This window comes from Microtus oregoni, unplaced genomic scaffold (genome assembly GCF_018167655.1).
Source record: "Microtus oregoni isolate MIOR12 unplaced genomic scaffold, Mior012 000002F_ref0000024, whole genome shotgun sequence".
Classification (NCBI taxonomy): Eukaryota; Metazoa; Chordata; class Mammalia; order Rodentia; family Cricetidae; genus Microtus; species Microtus oregoni.
In genome coordinates, this window is record NW_024543061.1 from 44,769,939 (window position 1) to 44,790,184 (window position 20,246).

The 20,246-nt window shown below is 36.3% G+C and overlaps 1 protein-coding gene across 4 annotated transcripts in view; it reads left to right on the top strand.

Annotated features, from left to right (window-relative positions):
* Positions 1 to 20,246, top strand: part of Chl1 (cell adhesion molecule L1 like) — a 208,503-nt gene that overhangs the window by 169,551 nt on the left and 18,706 nt on the right. For all 4 annotated transcript variants that reach the window (XM_041633393.1, XM_041633376.1, XM_041633366.1 and 1 more), the window contains 8 exons: positions 4,327 to 4,467; positions 5,129 to 5,240; positions 6,576 to 6,742; positions 7,837 to 8,002; positions 10,770 to 10,894; positions 14,150 to 14,251; positions 15,137 to 15,334; positions 16,498 to 16,568. In XM_041633393.1, coding sequence (XP_041489327.1) covers positions 4,327 to 4,467; positions 5,129 to 5,240; positions 6,576 to 6,742; positions 7,837 to 8,002; positions 10,770 to 10,894; positions 14,150 to 14,251; positions 15,137 to 15,334; positions 16,498 to 16,568 — 1,082 coding nt within the window. The remainder of the gene's footprint in view (positions 1 to 4,326; positions 4,468 to 5,128; positions 5,241 to 6,575; positions 6,743 to 7,836; positions 8,003 to 10,769; positions 10,895 to 14,149; positions 14,252 to 15,136; positions 15,335 to 16,497; positions 16,569 to 20,246) is intronic.

Genomic DNA, 20,246 nt, shown 5'->3' on the forward strand with positions numbered 1-20,246 from the left:
AGAACAAAACCTGCAAAACTAAGAAATGACAGAAACAGCTGACTGCCTAGACAGCCACCCAAAGTTACTCTGTAATGTTGCAGCAGCCATCTTGGCCTACGGACCTAAAATATCTGACAGACTTTTCCATAAAGCAGAAATTTTGAATGACTATTCTTACTTGTCTTGGCAAATTTCAGAAGTCTTTTTTTTTTTTTTTTGGTTCTGCTCAGACAATATACTGTCAGCAGTTGAGGCAAGAGCAATTTCTTGCTCAGTGGCTAACTTTTGCCACAACGAAAGTAAACTCCATATGGAGTTTCTTTGATGTCCATTATTGGTGCTACCAGAAGCAGACATGTCTCATTGTCATAAAACGTCTTGTTACTAAAGCATCTTAAATGCCATATTCTGTAGATCTCTGAATAATTTGAAGACCACCTGTCTATATCTCTATTTGACATTGAAAATATACTTAGCGTGACTGTAAGTTTGACTATAATAGGTGACAAACTACCAACCTGCATTTCTTTATTATCCTAAATAGTTTGTAATAATAATTTTCAAGGGCTAGAAATTTACATTACATTGTTAAATGAGCTGCATAGGTACAATACCTTAAAAAAGAGTATGTACAGAATGTTCTAACAAAAAAACCCTTGAATTTGTATCAATATACAAAAATGTCTTAAATAAAAATAGAAACATATATACAGTATAACAAAATTAACCTTAAATTTGCCTCAATATGCAAAATTCCATACCAATGTAAAATATTTAAGACTGCTAGTTGTTCTTTATTATTTTAAAAGTAGATTCAATAAACTACTCTTTTAGCCTATCATTTCTATTTCTCCCCCCTTTTTTTTCTTTTCAGGATGAGATCCCTAAAACGTATCTCCTTTGTTCAGGTTTTTTCCTGATCATTACCAATAACAACTTGTAACCAACCATCCTAATCGATGAAAAATATCCATAACTCACTGAATGACCAAAACTAATCCATCCTACCTCTTGAGAATGTGGGCATCTTGTTCTCTAGATTGCTTCCTGTTATCTGGGGGATGGTAAAATCTCTGCAGGACCCTGAGAAAACTGAGATAATGGCCAAGTATTGGGAGAGCTGGTTGTATCATTTGTTGCCAGTCTCTGGGTAATGGGAAACGTTGGACTTATCTGAAGTCTTGGCTGGAGTAGTGTATGGAGGAAGACCATCTCAGCTAACTGCTTTGAAGCTGTCCTGAGCAGTTTAGTTCAAAGCTGACCTTTGGGTAATGTTTGTCAACTTAGTGGCATTACTACAATTCACGTGGAATCATTGTTGTAGGGTACCCCCATCCTTCTGGAGACTTTAAAAGTTGTTGTTCAGAGTGGACATGGTTTACTGCGGAAATACATTTGAAATGTATATGCAACACATCTCTGAGATCTTAAAGGACCAAAATTTGTTAAGTACATCCAGAATACACAAACTTAATTCCTAGTTTTCTGATTCAGACTCAAGTCCAAAATCATATATAAAAAGCAGGATTAAGCCTTTTTCAAGAATTAGTACTACATATAATCATTAATTTCACAATGAAAAATTTAAACACTTACATATATGTTAATGTTATGAACTTTGTTATAATATTTATACCTTAAAAAATTTAAAGAGTCAAAATAAAACCAAAGGATTATGAGATTAGTACCAATAGAATAGTCCTGTAATTTTTGTTTTTCTTTTATTCTATATCACATGGATCTCTGACATGAGACAAAAATTTTGGATTTTTCTTTAGCAAACATGTTTGTGATTAGAGGCATAGAGAGCCACACTCAAATTCCAAAGGCCCCTTTAATTTTTAATTGAACTTGAATTTAAAAAAGACCATTTGCCTTATATGTCTGTAGACAACAGCAGAAACAAACATTTGGGAAGATTTATGAAATTTTATTCTGGTAGAAATGTGTTATACCATTAGGCCAATTGATTGTTTTTCTTGGGAAACTTTTCTGGATGATTTATCCTTTTTCTTCAGATGTCTCATTTGTTCAGTGGTTTTCAGATTCCTTAGTTGGTGACTAAACCTCTTCCTCAACATAACCCGTATCCTGGTTCCATTCTGAGGTCAGCACATTTATCCTTTTTCTTCAGATGTCACATTTATTCAGTGGTTTTCAGATTTCTTAGTTGGAGACAAAGGTAAAACCTCTTCCTCAACATAAGCCATATTCTGGTTTACATTCTGAGGTCAGCACATCTTTAATGTATACAGGCTGATTTAATTCAGCAGTCTTTTTTCTATTACCCAATGTCTCTCTACAGCTGTCATTCTTTCATTAACAATTAGAAAATCTAAAGATAACGCAATAACATACAGGATCCAGATTCTTTGTGTATTTTCCATCATTATGTGGCTTTTTTTTTCTTATTTTACTTTACTCCTTTTTGAAGGTCTTTATTATTTTAAAATTATTTTTAATCTATTACTACATATACTTTTTCTCCTCTCTCTCCTAAGCGTATGTATATTTTTAAACATATTATAACCTGCTTAGAAATTTATTTGGTCTGGATCTGTCTTTACTGAGCATCTGTATTGTTTTGTTTTGTTTTGTTGATCACATGAGATGAATCTTAAATTGTTATGTCAGCTGCCAGGATCACTCAGCCTAGTGAATGGCATCACTCATGCTGCTTGGTGGCTTGCTCCTCCCCACTTGGTTCCCTGAGAGCTTAGATTCATGGTGGAGGTCCTAGAGGGAGATAGGTATACTGCCCCAGCTCTGGGAAGTTGTTAGGTTCTTGCTGTCACTGAATAATATGCTGCCCTCTGCTCATAAACCCCATGTTAGTGTTACATAACATGAACCCTTAAAAAAAGCTGTGCCATGTTTGCAGCTAGCACCAAGCCAGAAAGCTGCCTCTTAAAGGAGCCACCCTTCTGTTTGATGCTAGCACCAAGCTTACCTAAGAAAAGACAGTAAGACAGATACCAAGAAGCTATGTTTCACAGTTTGTGTGCTTTTATTCCCCCCCCCAATGTTTTTAGAGTTTTCTTAGATTTTATGTGGATCTATGTTGGCCAAAGTTGGGGTGCCAGGAATTTAATTAATTTTGTAATTATTCTTTGTCAGTAAAAAAAAAATCAGGAGTCAGATATTGGTGTTAGAACCTGAATGATCACAGAAGCACCAGAGAAGCCACCAGTGACCTCCTATCTCTTCTGTTCCTCCATCACAAGGAGCTGAGATTCTCTTTAAGATCTTCCTTACTACTTCTTCTCTCTCAATCTATCCTCAGTCCTCCAAAACTTCTATGGGTAATTTTGGACCACTAGTGGCTAGTTCCAGCTCCACTGTCTGGTTCAAATCAAGCTTTATTATCAGAATGCAATAAAAATATCACACAATAAACCTCTATTCACAAATAAATAGAAGTGGAAAAGTCTGAAATGTACTTCAACTGATAAATGATGATGCAAATATGGTGCGTATATATCTAGGAATACTATTCAGCTGTAAAGAAAACTGAAGCATGAAATTTCAGAGTAAATAGATGCAACTAGGAAATATAATATTTAGTGAAGTAGCCCAGACACAGAAACTAAACTACACATGCTCTTTTTCATCTCTGCTTCCAAAATTATCAGATGTGAATAAATACCCTGGAGTGACTTCAGAAACCAGGGAGTAAAAACGAGATCATTATAGAAAGTAGGGTAAATTAGATTGCTAAAAAGTTGTACACAGGACAACTACACTCAAAATGAAGATGAAGAGGAGGAGGGAGTATATCATGAAAGAAGGAAGAAAAGAAAGAAAGAAAGAAAGAAAGAAAGAAAAGAAAGAGAAAGAAAGATTGAAGCTTGGGAGTTACATATTTGATATAACTAAGTGATAATATAAAGTACACAAAATAAAGGCATAAATCCAAAAATAGTGGAAAGGGGAAAAGGGAACCAGGAAAGATGTTGTCAAGAGAAAAAACAGGGCCAGTTAGACTCTATTTGTTGCTGTGCACTGGGCAACATCTAGATGCAGATGCTGAAGTGTGAGTCTACTCACAGTAGGACTCAGATGGCAAACAGATCACCTCCCATTTTATGATCAGGGATGCAGTGAGGCAATGAGCTGTAGGCAACATGGATTCTCATCATATTTATTTGAAAGCGTAATTTGAAAAGGAGTTACAGATGCAAAGGCTCTGAAAAGGTACCCATGTAAAGACTTGATTTCAAGTGAGCTATTTTTCACCCTAAACTGGTCTTAAAATATAGATACTGTGTGACACATTTAATAAATCATTCATAAATATTTTATATTCTGTTCTTTATCATACTGACAGTCTCTCTTCTCTTTCAGATCATCCATTTCCTGGTGATGTTATGTTCCCCAGGGAAATCAGTTTTACAAATCTACAACCAAATCATACTGCTGTCTATCAGTGTGAAGCCTCAAATATCCATGGAACCATACTTGCCAGTGCCAATATTGATGTTGTAGGTGAGCATCCCTGCATCTTAACTTCACTTACTGTTTGCTGAAGGAAAATGCTCAGTTATAGTCATAAGGACCAGCTTTTTACGGGTGTGAATGTACGTACCTGTGTTCATGTCGTGGCCAGAGGACAACCTCAGGTAACATTCCTAAGGTACACTCTACTTTTATTTTTGGGACAGTGTCCCTCACAAGTCTGGAACTGATGAAGTAGCCTTGGATTGCTTCCAGGGAGCATCAGGGATCCACCTGTTTTTTATTGCTCATTGGCAGGATTGCACTCTAGTGCCCTTTTCTTTTCCTATTTATCTTTTAAACATAGGTTTGTGTGTGTGTGTGGGGGGGGGGGGGGAGATAAATGGCTATTTGTGCGCTAAATTCTTTACTTACTGAGCTAGCTCTCCAGTCTAAAGTCCCAATGAATTTTTGACATATAAACCATGGGGAAGAAAATAAATGTGTGGTTCACGTTCTGTGTAGGCATTGGATATTGTATCTAAATTATGCTTTCAGAATGTGCTGGTTTTGTATAATGTTCAAATTCAGGAATTTGTACTGAAATGTTCAGCCATCTTCTGTTCTTATAAATATGTCAAGGATATAGAAAATCTTCCTTGTACCTAATTTTTGCAGAAAGGTATAAAACCTTATCTTTACTTCTGACTAGATGTTGTCCCACTGATTCAAACTAAGAATGACGAAAATTATGCTACGGTGATTGGGTATAGTGCTTTTTTACATTGCGAGTACTTTGCTTCACCCAAGGCCACAGTGATCTGGTAAGATGACTTGCTGTTCTATTAAGAAAATGGGTGTGGGGGATTGTTGAACTACCATTTTGCAGGCAGTACTGTGTTCCTGTTGCTTCAGAGAGCCAATGCCTCTGAGAAATAAAGAAAGAAATTTAATTACTCATCCCTCCTGAAGCATTGACTAGAATCCTGAGATTTTTTTTTCATGAAGAAATATACAGAGCCATTTGTGTTCATAAAGCACACAAAGAATTAAAATGATTCCTAAGACAATTTTAAAGAATGATTTGTTTTTCTATGATGGGTCTAGCTAAGGATTGTTATGACTTCTGGGCTGTCTGATTATTTATCTTAACCTACAGTCAATTGCAAACTCAATTAAGACTTTGCTAACATTCATTTTGATTTTAATAATGCTATTGTTGTTTAAGTCTAAACATATCACCCTAAGCATCTGCCATCTTAGTTGCTTTACTGATAAAGTTTGGTTACTTTACTGTGAAATTATTGTGCTATTCCCATACAGGGCCTGAAGTAGGGAGAAAGTAGTGAGGTCAGGCAAGGCAAAAGCAGAGTCATAACTTATCTGATTCAATTGTGAGGTTTTGTCCATTTTAAGGTTTTGGTTTTGACTTCTAAAAAATATTCAATGAAAATATTATTTATCTTGATCTCTGAAATGCTTTTAAACTTTGCATCTGAGGCAAGTCCCTTGCACGTCTCAGCCTAGCCCTCCCTTTGAAAACCCTGTGCTAGTGGCCCATTTGTCCTCTAGAATTGAGAGCACAAGCAATCACTTACTGTGAGATGCACAGGGTTAATCAGCCTGTGACAAGAAGTGCTTGGAGAATGGATGAATGTGGGTGAAAATGAGCCTGAGGTTGATAGGGTAAGTGTAATACATGTCCACAGGAGAGGCACGACTTCCTGGCTTATAATATTTCTGAATGACCAATGTTCTCCTAGGAGAGCCGGAGGTTGGGAAGGTTTATTATCTGTTTCAATTACTGGTTTCCCAATTTGCTAGCCCAGAGCAATCAGTAACTAAAGGCTTTACCATAAACAAGCCAGGAAATATTTATTAAGCTTTGAGGACACATGCAAAACAGTGCTAGAAGATGTGAGACAAATAGAGGCAACTGGAGAAGTAGGGGATTGGATTCTCTTCAGCTCTAGTCTGTTGGTCAGCTCTAATATACACGATGGACAGTTTGAAGAGAGAAATTAGTTTCCATGAGTACATTCCATATGGTCTACCAAGCACCCGAAGACGGCGTAAGCCTGGATGACATCAAGGAACTGTATCTGAAGAATTCAAAATTGTGTCCCAATCAAAAATCACTCATTTCTGCTTCTCCACAGGGAAGTGGCTGATGAAACACATCCCCTTGAAGGTAGTCGGTACCATACCCACGAAAATGGCACTCTGGAGATCTACAGAACCACTGAGGAAGATGCAGGATCCTACTCTTGCTGGGTAGAAAACGCAATAGGAAAAGCCGTCATCACAGCCAGTTTGGATATTAGAAGTACTGTTATTTTGCTTTTACATTCATGAGTTCTCACATGCGTTCAGTTTCTCTTTGTTTCCTCAAACAAAACAGTGTTATTTAAATTTGAGCACCTGTTAAAGTTCACTTGATTATATCTTAAAAGCACTCCATTGCATTTCATCTGAAAGGCTATTTGGGGTATGGCAGGGTGTGATGTTCATGGATTTAGGCCATCTTAGCAGGTAGGTGTGTATTGTTAGTGTTAAATCTTAAGAAATTCCTACTTGGGTGTATTTTCAGATCTATGTTTTATTCCAGTAGTGAACTTGAGGTATTACCAAGCATTAGGTTTTTGTTTTTTGTTTTTGTTTGTTTTTTTTTTTAAGCACTAAAGCAAAATCATAGAAGTTTGATCTCAAAAAAAAAAAAGCAGTTTGACAACTTTGGGCTTTTTTTGTTCTCTAAACCAGTGAACTAGAAACATTCTTGTCAACCAGGTTTCCTCTTCAGTGAAGTCCTTGGAAGCTGCCGATAGACTCAGGCTTCACTGACATTTTTATTTTTCATATTTTTTTAATCTCAAAGATTCATAGCTTTGATGATAACAATTGCTTTTGTCCTAAGTTATTATGATCCCTGACTCATTCAGTAAGAATTCCCACTAGTCAATATTAAATGTTTAGAGTGTCCTCCCTCCTAAGCTCTGAGAGTACTTCTGTCCATCCTTTTGTCTAATCCTCCATATTTGTGTGGATACATTTATGCCAGGGCTTCCCCATTTCTGATTTAATAATAAGTATGTGTATATAAAATCACCTAACTTTCCAATGCTCCTTATAACATGATTATGTATCTGGATGCTACAATATGAGAACTTACATTATTTTCAACTTCCAGAGACAATTTTAGCTCACAGTTTTGTTATTTCCTTAGCAAAGAGTGGTGAGAAAGTGTGCTAACATTAATTGGTGGTTGCACCTAAGTTTTCTCAGGTTTAATGTTAGAAAATTACAGTGGGACACAGCACCATGACAGTTTTGGTTGGCGAGGTTGTGGACACTTTACACTAACAGAGTGAGCTGTGCTCTGTAGTTCTAACCACCACCTTTCTTTGACTGACAACCACGCAGATGCCACAAAGCTCAAAGTTTTTCCGAAGAACCCTCGCATCCCGAAATCCCACGCACTTGAACTACACTGCGAAAGCCAATGCGACTCCCATTTGAAACACAGTTTGAAGCTGTCCTGGAGTAAAGATGGGGAGCCTTTTGAAATTAATGGCACAGAAGACGGCAGGTGAGTCCACTGCTGTGAATGAGTTGTGTGTGAGTTGCAAATTTCACATTAGAAAGAAAAAGTCCCAAAATTATTCACACTACACTAAAGTACAAAAATTCAAACGTTTCATTCTCCAAATCAGTATTCAGAAGATCTTAAAGTATTTATTGTTTGTTTTATGTCCTTCTTGTTTCTGCTCTGTACGTTTTATAAAATGTGGTTTCTCCTCTCAGAGCTGGAAATAGAAGCCAGGTGTGAGATGCATTTTACCTGCATAGGTTTAGGAGCTTCCCGGAGCACAGGGAAGACGGGAAGAGCAAGATGTCAAAGGTGTTGCTTTTGGGGTTCTTGCTCATGCATGGGCTATACATCTCTGATCCAGGTGTCTGAAAACTTCTGCCTCCTCCCCAGACACCTTGCCCACTTGCTGCCACAGGAGACTCAACTGTTGCTAACCCATTGTCTGCCGGAGGCACTGTCACACTGCATTCTAAAACGGCAGTCAGTGTCCGTTCCCTTCTCCCTGCCAGTCTCACCCATAAAACCCCAATTATATCTAGTAGTCATCTCGTTACGACATGTTGCCAACATTATCTGGCCCTTCTCTCAGTAGGAGCACCTTTCATAACCCTCAGCAGATATCAAAATCCATGTGGTCACGTGCATTCTATAGAAGGATATTCTACTCAGTCTCATACCTTTATTTAGGATATAGATTACATTTACAGTATTTTAAATTGTCGATACAGTGTGAATACTCAACAGTCATTGTACAGTGTGATTTAGAGAATAATGGCACTAAAAATTGTAGCTGTTCTATACACATCTGTTTAAAAGGTTTTGTCCATCCCTAATCAGTTGAATCTGTGAATGTAGAACTTACATATACAAAGGCTGGAGATGCATTTCTGAGAGTATTCTGAACAGGAGGAATGCAGAAGATAGAACAAAGAGGAAAGCTTGAATGACTGTTGAGAATCACTGGAGTTTAAGGGCAACAAAAAGATAAAGGGATCAATAGAACCCACTCTAATTAAAATAGTCAGAAAGTCTGCTTTGTCTGTTAAATCACACGAAAGTCGGTTGTGTTTCTGCTTTATTGTCATTGAGGGAGAGCTAGGAATTTATCATTTTGAAGTCAAATCTCATCTGAAATTACACAGTAACTCTGAAGGTCTGGAGATAACCCAAGTTCTTTTTTGATGAGATCTCAGTGGAGTCTTGGTTAAAAGAATGAACTCGAACTCAGTGTTGTTCAAATCCCAATGCTGGCTTAATGGATTGCTGCCCTCACACCGTCTGCTTGATGTCTTTCTACCTCCACTTTTTATAACATGACTCGATGTAAAGGAAGAAAAAGCTGGAGCCTAAGACCATTGTGAATTATGATTTGATGGTCTCAGAAAATAAAAGAAACAACTCATTGTTCACTATTCCATTTTGGACCATTCATTCATCATTTCTCTAGTTGGTTCCTTTCATGATTGTTATTGCATTGGCCTCATTGTTTTAATATCTACATATGCATACACATGCCATTTCTCTATGCAAAGACACCAATTTCAGCTGTGACCACTGACGTATTGCAGTGTGGCTCTTGCCTCGTACTACTGACTGACAAATCGCATCATAGGAGTTGATGTGAGAACAAGGGGCCCTACCTCCAGACCAGTCAGCCCCATATGATTCAGTTTTATTTCCTCATCTTCAAAGTTTTCAGTTTATTAATTTAGCACTAAATTTTTGAATTATGTAAAACTGTCACATTTTCCACAAAAAAGCCATTGCTTACATTTTTTTCCACTAATAGCTATTACTGTGAATGTACTTTAAATTTAATGGTACTTTTTGTAAAAAAAAAAATGAGGATTAGTGTTGATATGTCTCTAAGTATAGAGCAAAAAATACAATTGATAAAGGACTGATTTTTGTATGACAAACTATTGCAAACTGACAAAATGCAAAGAAACAGATTTTAAAAATAGCCTTTGAAGTGAGTTGCAGAAAAAAGTACAGGACTGCCACCTAGTGGTTAAATGCATTAAATGCTTCAATTATTACAAGTTGGAAATTAACTATTAGCGGACAGGGAAACATCAAAAGGGGAGAGGGAAGTGAGAAAAATATATGCTCAAATAAAAATAGTAAAGTCTAAAAACATTTTTAAAAGATACTATCAGACTCCATGATAATATTCTGGTTTTGTGGAACTGGGTAGAGTTCTAAAATCTTCTTTTTCCAGAAGCATCCTCCTTGATTCTGTATAAGGTTTGCTGTTTATAGCATAACAATTATGTAATTATCAACAGTCACCAGGTAGAGGCAGGTGAATCTCTATGAGTTCCAGGCTAGCCTGGTTAACAGAAGGAGTTCCAGGCCAGCCTGGGAGCCAGGGAACTTACACAGAGAAATCCTTTCTTCAAAAACTACAAACCAAAAACCAAAACCCCTAAAATTTCCTAGCTCTGTTAGGATGATATGAAGTTTGGCCAGCCCAAACTTCTGTCACAACCCATAGGTCACAGATGGTTGATTATATAATATGTAAAAATATGATCCCATTTAATACTGTGTATTAAATGTGTATATTGTGAGACTGTATTCCAGGTTTTCATCTGTGACCTTCTCTGGTAACATCTGCATTGTATGAACTGGCCTCATCACTCTGTCTTGAATCATTATCCATGCAGGAACTTGCATCATGGGTTGTGAGAGGAATGTATTTCTGCTATTGGACATGTTCGTACCCACATCATGTACTTTTTGCTGTCCCCCATCCCAACAGAATATTGATTGATGGAGCTAATCTGACCATATCCAACATCTCAGTAGAAGATCAGGGTATTTATTCCTGTTCTGCTCAAACTGCTCTTGATAGCGTTTCTGAGAAAACTCATGTAACCGTACTTGGTAAGTAAAAACAGAGAGGATCTCTGCCCCATGCTTCCTAGGAGTGCTTAACTTCCTTTGTTTCTAGGCGTTTTAAAGCAAATGATTACTTGGGCCTCTGCTCTCAAAGTAAAAAAGTAAAATCTGATTTTTTGTTTGTTTGAAGTGTAACTTTGCTTTTAAATTATTTCTGCTTTTTTCACATAAAAGAAATTAATTAATGCCTAATTATTTTTCCCTATGTGGGAACGTTGCCAGTAGCAGCAGGAGATATGCAATGCTGGCAGAGAAAAGAAAAACCAAGGTCTCGATCCACCCATTACTACTGCTCAGAGACGCGGGGCTGAGAACAGAAGAGCTCTATGGAGAGCCGGTAGTGGATGCTTGGTGTTTACACTCTACACCAGAACCTTAGGGTGAACTCCCAGCGCCCCAGGAATCTGAACGCAGACACCAAGTATTCTGTAAAGAAACATATTTGAATGTTTTAAGTACTAATTGGAAAACAGTGTGCACACTCCAGTGGCGCAATCAATGTCATTAACCCTGAAATCACTAGTGTTTATAGCCCTCAGACCATCTGCTGGCTGCTTTCCAAATGCCTTTCTCTATTAACTCACCACGAGCTCTTCCTCCTATAAACATGCCCTGGAAAGACAACACCAACAAACCATTTAAGATGTAGCTTTCACTACAGGTATAGTATCCCGAGAAGTGTGAAGGGTATTCACACCCTTTCTTCTCGCCATCTGTGTAGGCTTGCTAAATCTCACTGCTTAAGTCATAGTTACTCCAGAAGATTTTTCCTACACAATTCCTTCTGAAGGGATCCTCCCACCATTAGAATTTCAAACAAGCCCTATAAACAGACTCTGTATACTCTGTCCATATGCATTCAAGGAGGAGTTTCTGCTAACACCTATTGACATTTCCTAATGTAATCAGCTAAATATTACCCGGGACCCCACCCTCTACAGGTAGCTTAACAATTTCCCACCATGGAAAGCGAGTTAGCTGCTGTTGAATTCCTTTATATGAAGCCAGTAGCTACTAAGCTGAGTCCAATTAAGTACAGGTTACATTGGAGCAGGTCTAGACTTGGCTCCTTGAGTGAGATGTTTAGCTCTAGGTAAGTGAGCTTCTTCAGGATTCTGCAAGTGAAAATATTTAATCCTCTCTTAGCTAATCTAGCAGCATTTAAAAGTTATAGAAGCCGAGCATCTGGTAAGCAATGCCACATCTCAGGCAGCACAAATACAGAACATCTGGACATATGAGCATTCCTCCTCAGGATTTTGAGTGATGGCAGCATCGAAAGGTTGGCTTTCTGCTGTTGGCGGCCACCTTCTGAATTTTACTGCAATTTTTAAAATCCACCCTCATGATTACTCTTCCATTTAATAATACTGTGAAATTTTGGTAATTTTAAATATTCAGTGGCTATGATTATACATGCTCTTTATTTATATGGTAATCGCCTAACATTTTAGTAATATTTTAAAAAATTTAGATAAGATGGGGTGATTTTTTAAAACTGCTTCCTTGGTTTTAAAGTATATTTTTTAAGTTTTAATATCTGATTAAAACATACCAATAACTGACCATAAAATGATTCGGGACATGTGTATAGCTTCTAAAATATTTTATCCTAGAAAACAATATTTTAAAAGCCTAGACTTAAACAAGTTTTCCAAGAAGTTGTTTCCAGAAATTTTAGCATAAAAATATTTTAAGAGGAGCTGGAGAGATGAATTAGCCGAAGAGTGCTGGTAAGCTCTGTAAGTTCACTTCTCAGCACACACATGGTGGCTCACAACCACCTATAATGAGATCTGGCGCCCTCTTCTGACATGCAGGCATACATGCAGGCAGAACAGTATACAAAATAAATAAATAAATAAATAAATAAATAAATAAATATTTTCAAAAATATATTTTAAGAAGCAGTTTTCAAAGCCTTTTTTCCTCGGGTTCCATGTGATGTTAGAAGAAATCAGATTTTCATTTCAAGTGAAACATGGTAATTGGGATGCTCGAAGAAACCTTAGGATATATTGGATTCTTAGCAAACCCCAAAGAGGAAAATAAATTCTCTAGGCTTGCGAATATAGAACACTATGAAGGAATACATTTTGTGGGGAAGGAAGACTGGGAAGAACCTATGGTTTTGTGCACTTCAGGCAAGCAGTCTACTCATGAAATCCTAGCCTGGAGAAATACTTTTTTATTTAAGTCCCTGAACTTTTTTTAAAGTGCCAAACTTTAAAAGTAAACATGTTCCATTCTGAACTATAAATAATGCTTTTTGTCAGTGTTCACTTAACAAGAACTTGTCAAATAATATAGGCCAGCATGGATAATAGTCTTACTGTCTCCTCCAAACTAAACATATGTTTTCCTTGAATACTATGAATATTAGAACAAATTTTTACAGTAAATTTATTTGTGGTAAGAATTCCTTCCCTGTTTTACATGGACACACACACAATTTATATATAAACCTTAACACTTAAATATTTGTAATTGCCTTTGATTTACCAGTTTTGTTGCATTTGCCAGTGCCCAATATATATCTGGCATCTGCGCTGGCATCTGTCTTGTGCCTAGATTCTTCTCTTCCCTCCTCTCTTTCCCTGGAAATTCCACATATCCTCTCCTCTCTAGCTACTGGCCTTTCATCTCTTTATTAAACTAATCGAAAGGCACCTTGGCAAATAGACATCTTCACAGTGTACAAAAAGATTATCCCACAATAGGTAGTTTCTCGATATTCTTATTGTTACTTTTATGCATCGCTGATAAAAGTAAAATATTTTCAAGGCTCAGCTTCTCTTTGAATCAGTTCCCAAAGAGGCAAATACTCTCACCAAATAAAATAACATCAATAGGAGGCCTGCTGTTTTCTGAAGGAGGTGGTGGGGAAGTGGATCAGGGGAAAGGGGATGTGGAGGAGAACCGGGAGGAATGCAGGGAGGGGAAGCTGTGGTCAGAATGTGTTGTATAAAAGAATAAGTTTCAAAAGGTGAGAATGTGCTTTGTGAACGTCAAAAAATCTTCAGTGTGTAAAAAAGGACTATTGCTACCCTCAGCGTGGTGCATCCTCAAGGTGGAGACTTGAAAGATCCACTGGAAGCTTTGACTACTAATTCCTCTCAGGAAATTGAACTTGGCTGATGGTCAATGATCTCGCAATCTCTTGAAAACGGAAGAACCATCTCTGTTCTGGCACCCGTACTGCGCACTGTCATGTTACAGCTATCTTTTGTTATTGATTAGGTGTTCCAGATCCTCCAGGAAACCTTCTCTTGTCAGAAAGACAGAACCGGAGTGTCCGACTGTCCTGGGAAGCTGGAGATGACCACAACAGCAATATCAGTGGTAGGAAGCTTGAAATGACCTTCATCTTTACCCAGCTGTGGCAATGCATATCATAGACATTTCAATTACCATTGGAAGATTATCCTTTTAAAAATAGATTTGTGTATTAGTGTGTGTGTGTTCATCTTCTTATATATCTGTGTACCTGTGAAAGTCAGAAGAGGACATTGAATTGGAACCCTCTCATACTGTCCTACCCTCCCTTCTATTGTCCATCTTCTATTAGTACATTTTGTTTTTTTTACTATCTAGCTTGGAAACTTTAATTCTACTTTCATGTCACATATATGTGCATGCTTTTAGGTGTTTATATAAGACCCCAAAACCACAAATGAAAATGAACAGATAATTTTATCTTCTTGAGATTAACTTAATTACTTCGTATGATTTTCTCCACACTTACTCATTTTTCTGTAAATGATGTGACCTTTTTCTTCAACTTGTTGTTTGTTGTTGTATTTTTTGGCGTATGTAAACTCCTGTGTGTGCAGGCGTACATGTGCGTGTATGTAGGTCAGAGTTCAACCTTGAGTGTTGTTCCTTAAGTACTGGCTACCTTCTGGCTTGTTTGATTGTTTTGAGACAGGATCTCTCATTGGCCCATGACTTACCAAGCAAACTAGCTTAGGGCCTAAAAATAGTAGTGATTCTCTTGTTTCCACCTTTCCCTTACTGAATAGGACGACACACAACCAGGTTTGTGATTGTGTGTGTGTGTTCTGAGAAATGAACACAGGGCTTTAACCTTTCAAGAAAAAAAACTTTACTGCTCTGTCAGTCTCAAAATCATTTTTCTTTTTTAAGCTCTTAATGTTGCCAAGAAATCTTCATAGACCATCAACAAATTCAGTATGTTTTAATGGTTTGTCCACATTCTTACCTCAGAGTACATTATAGAATTTGAAGGGAACAGAGAGGAACCTGGGAAGTGGCAGGAGCTAACTCGAGTCCAAGGAGAAGAAACAGAGGCTGTATTATCTTTGGCTCCATATGTAAGATATCAGTTCAGGGTCACAGCTGTGAATGAAGTGGGGAGAAGTCACCCCAGCCAGCCATCGGACCATCATGAAACTCCACCAGCAGGTATGGAGGGCCCCTTTGTGTAACAGAACATTTTATACTGACAGACAACAACCACAATAAAAAATAAAACAAAAAATCTTTTACATTGGCCAAATCTTTGGTTTTGAACACATTTTTATAAAAAGATCAAGTATGGGATGTAGGACTTTAGATTCCTCCAAATAATTTGAAAAGTTGTATAAAACAGCAACGTATAATATTAGAAGTGATTCTTTTAATTTTTAGAGTTGTCTAATTGTTTGATAGTAAACAGAAGATTATTACTCTGAATAGTTTTTGATAGTATTTAATTTCTGAATAGCTAAATGTCATGTTTGAAGTAGATTTTATCATGTAAATTCTAAATGGAAGTTCAGTGTATAAAGGAAGCCATGGATTCAGTTTCCAAAGAGAAGCTTTTAGCTCATACGTAATCTTTTAATATTTTAAAACTGTACACTAGTGTTATGTCTTATGCATTTAGCCTTTTTGTATTTCAATGTTTATCTAAATCATCAGTATAATTTTGTAAATAACCAACAGAGACAGTGCAAGCAATTTATACTACAGAATTAGCATCAGGCAGTATCATTGCCATAAAATGGTGTTTGCTTTTTCTGGAGTAAAATAAGCATACTGGGTTACAATCTACCTTCTGACAAGGAAAAAGCAAAGTGAATTAATCCTGAATCTGGTGCTTGCATGATTTTAGTTTGCATGGGACTCTGCTAAAATTCTTGTTAGGGTGTTTCTAATAAAATGCCTCAGCCTGAATGTATTTTATTTCATGAAAGTTTCTTGTTAATGTTGATACATGGATTTCAATTTCACTATGCTAGAGGCATATGTTCACAACATCCACATCTCTCAATAATTCTGACAGAAAAGTGCAGTTTGAAAATGAAAACATGTATAATAAAGCAGTCTTAGAATTTTAATTAGCAGGCTTAAATTTAATATATATGTAATAAATCATGTACTGTCCATAGAATAGCAATTATAGAACACCGAGAATGCTGTTTTACTCCTTTTAGTAAAATGTATTGTCTTCTCAGAAATTTGATTTACTAAAATTAATAAATATAAAATGTTTGATTATTTGGCTTTTGAGGGGTTAGGTATGATGATTAATCAACTGGTTACTATACAATTTAAAAATATTTTTAATGTTTGTCATTTCTCAGCTCCAGATAAGAATCCACAGAACATCAGGGTTCAAGCATCCCAACCCAAGGAGATGATTATAAAATGGGAGGTGTGTATTCCCTATAATGTTAATGTGCTTTCTCTTTATTATTTATTCATTTTAAGTAGGTTTGCTAACTATAATGACATAACAGGATTTTTTAAGAACAACACAATAATTGGAGAATAAAAAATTAAATTTTAATTTTGATTTTTTTTTTTTTCTTTTTCGAGACAGGGTTTCTCTGTAGCTTTTGGTTCCTGTCCTGGAACTAGCTCTTGTAGACCAGGCTGGCCTAGAACTCACAGAGATCCGCCTGCCTCTGCCTCCCGAGTGCTGGGATTAAAGGCGTGCGCAACCACCGCCCGGCTAAATTTTGATTTTTTGTCAATGCTTTAAGATTACAGTGATTAGAATTAGCTATAAAATAGAGATGCAATTCACGGGTAAAGTGCTTGCCTAGAAAGAATGAGACCTAGGACATAAATCAAGAACTAAAAAACCAAACAAAAGGAATTAGTATAAAATGGGGATTAACTCTGGAAAAGGATTTAATGATAGATAAAGAAATTGATCTAGATGATATCTGTTAAGGGAAACTTCAAATTTCTAGTACTTTGAAGTATTTTAGATATTTTACAATTAAACTATGGTAAAAACCTCCCACCATATGGTCTAATAAATATTACACAAATATCCTCCCAAAAGAAGAGCCATAGGTCTTATAAGCATTAACTCAGATTCTGAATACAGCCTCATCTTTCTCTGCTTTAGACACAGACACTGAGGGCCTTCCAAAGTTCCCACACTAAAACTATTAGAAATGTATTTAGGAAATGTTGCTAAATCAAATCACTCTTTGACTTTGGCAAAACAATTTATATCTGCTGAGATAACTTTCAAGACAGTACTATTTCATTATGTAATACACAAGTTTATTCTGGAACCAGGAGTCATGTTGTAGATGTATCAACTGGGCCTGGGTACTCCACAGTCATTGTTTTCTGTGCTTTGGTTGATTGTCATTGACTATTATTGCAAAGAAAAGTTTCTTTGATGAAGGGTGAGAGCTACACTTATCTGCGAGTATATGGATAGATATTAGGGATGCAGTTAGGAATTCTGCTTAAGTAGTAAATTGGTGCTAGTAAGTTCTCCACTAAAACCCTTGACATCACAACTCCAAGAGATTGGCTAGATTTCCAGTACCAGAGATGATTTCTCTCTTAGGATCCTCCTATAGACACACAACTACAGGCAACTAAGGGATGTTGTGTATAAGAAACAGTCTTCCCATGTATTAAAAATCCCTAAGTGATTATTTAATACTTAATGTTCAGCCCTAAAATATATACATACAAGAAAAACTAAACAGATCGATCAGGTTGTATTTTTATATTTAGGTGTGTGTGTGTGTGTGTGTGTGTGTGTGTGTAGCAATAGTAAATAAAGAAAAACAAACTACAATGTTGAGCGGGAGCAAGGCAGGAGTCCCTAGGAGAGGTGGGAGAGAAGAAAGGGAAAATGATATCATTCTATTTTACTTAAAAATTTATAATATCAAAGTGTGGATTTAAGTCATCTAAAAGGATTTTTTTTAAAAAAAAATAGCTGTTGCTTGATAGTTTCTGTACATTGTCCCTAAACATATTTAAATGAATTTTAAAATTTGTTTCAATAACATAACTGACTTCAAAGAAAATGGGTAAATAACACCTAAACAGAAATCAAGTGAATAATTTGCCCAGTAAGCTGAACTAGGGAAGTAGGAAGTTCTTCAACAACTAACTTAAATGGGCATAGTGCTAAAGGTTTTATTATATGAATTGAAAGTTTCACTTACACTTAAAATGAAAATAAGGAAAATCAAATGGAAAATGAAGGGAACATCATGGAAAACATGGTTTAGAAACTGTGTTGCATTCTCAGAAGTTGGCAGAAGGGTACATTTTAACTATTCTTATCACACAAATACACATATTTATGGCACAGTGCAAATGTACATGGTTTCAGCATTACTATAGTCTGCAATATAAACATATTCAAATTAACATGTAGTCTACGCTAAGTACACACAATTTCTGTCTTGATAACAAGAGCAGAAGCTTTACAGGCCCTTCAATGACTTTTGTAGATTCTTGTGTCCCTAACTTAATAGTATCTTTCTAGAGACCCCTTCACTGTGGTCAGGGCTAGAAGACAAAGGGAAGGCTAGTGGTCTCTTTACCCGATTCATCTTTGCTGTTCTGAAACTGAACTTGCCTTAAGTTATTTGAGAATTACTGATGTTTTATTGACTATTGCCTCAAAGCAAAATACAAAAGTCCTTCAGAAGCTCAGGGGCCAAATTGGCAAAATAACTAAGCAAATGTTCTTAACACAGGCACAGTTTATTTTATAATTTGTCAGAGCACATTATTAAATTTATGTTTTTCTTTGGAGCAAAATATCAACAAATTTAATAATGTTAATCTTACATATTCATTGTCAATAAGGATTGAAAAAATATAATTCTTGATTGTAGTCTGGACCTTAAAGTTTGTACCAGAGACTAAAGAGTTGGCTTGGTGGTTAAGAACACATACTATCTTATAGAAGATTGAGTTTTTTTCCTGAGTACCCATGATCGATGCCCCACAACCTTCTGTAACCTCATCTCCAGGTGTTCCAATGCCTAGATTGGAGTTCACGGGTACCTCCACTCACTTACACATACCCACACACAGATATACTGCATATAAGTAATTAAAAGTAAAAATAAATTCTCATACAGCACTGAAGAGACAGAGGCAGGCAGATCTATGTGAGTTTGAGGTCAGTGCTGAGATTAAAGGTATTTGCTACCAGCTTAAGAGTCATTTGCATGTGTGTATGTGTGTGTATATGTGTGTGTGTGTCTCTGTCTGTCTTTATTTTTTTCTCCTAGTTAGTTTAAATAATTACCTTGGAATAAATATAAAACTAAAATGGTTGATAGAGCATTCTGCTTTTAGTGTGATCCCAACCAATGCTTCTTATAAGTACTTTAGCCAGTTGTATTGAATGAAGAGAAGAATAAATGGTACAAGAACATTTTATATAACATTTAATCACCCACATACACAAAATTACTCTTAATATAAATGAACTTCTAATCTAGGATGAAAATGCATTTTAAGTGAATTTTTATATAAATTACTGAATCATTTAAATAAAGTACCCATTTGTAAAATTAAATTGGTGATTTAAACCAGATTATTTTTCTTTAAAGTTTTCCTTAATTAAAAATTAAAGTGGAAATAATCAATTTCTAATTTAAAAAAAAACAAAAACTCTTCCACAAAACCTTTGTATATGGCAAAATAAAGTGAGTGAAATAGCAATTTTGTGTCAGGGGGTGAGAAAGTATTCATTAAAAAGAGGAAGTACTGCTTCTGGGTCCTCTCTATAAACATGTCCATTTTCTAAAATTAAAGATAGTTTCCATCTCTCTCTATTAATGGAAGCTGGAACAGAATCTTGTGGAGGAAAGTATTCTGCCTGAGGAGTCATGGCCCAAGAGTTCATGACCATATAGTTTCTGTTTCTTTGATAGAAAAAAAAATACAGAATATAGCAGAAGCTTGAGAAAAAACTAAAACACTGTCTTCAATTTATTTTATATATGAAGATTTAGGTCTCACCATATGTGTATAACTCAGGCTCCTAAAGTGCCCCGTGTCTTTGAATGGTAGAAGACTTATGCGTAAGATTAAATGAATAAAACGA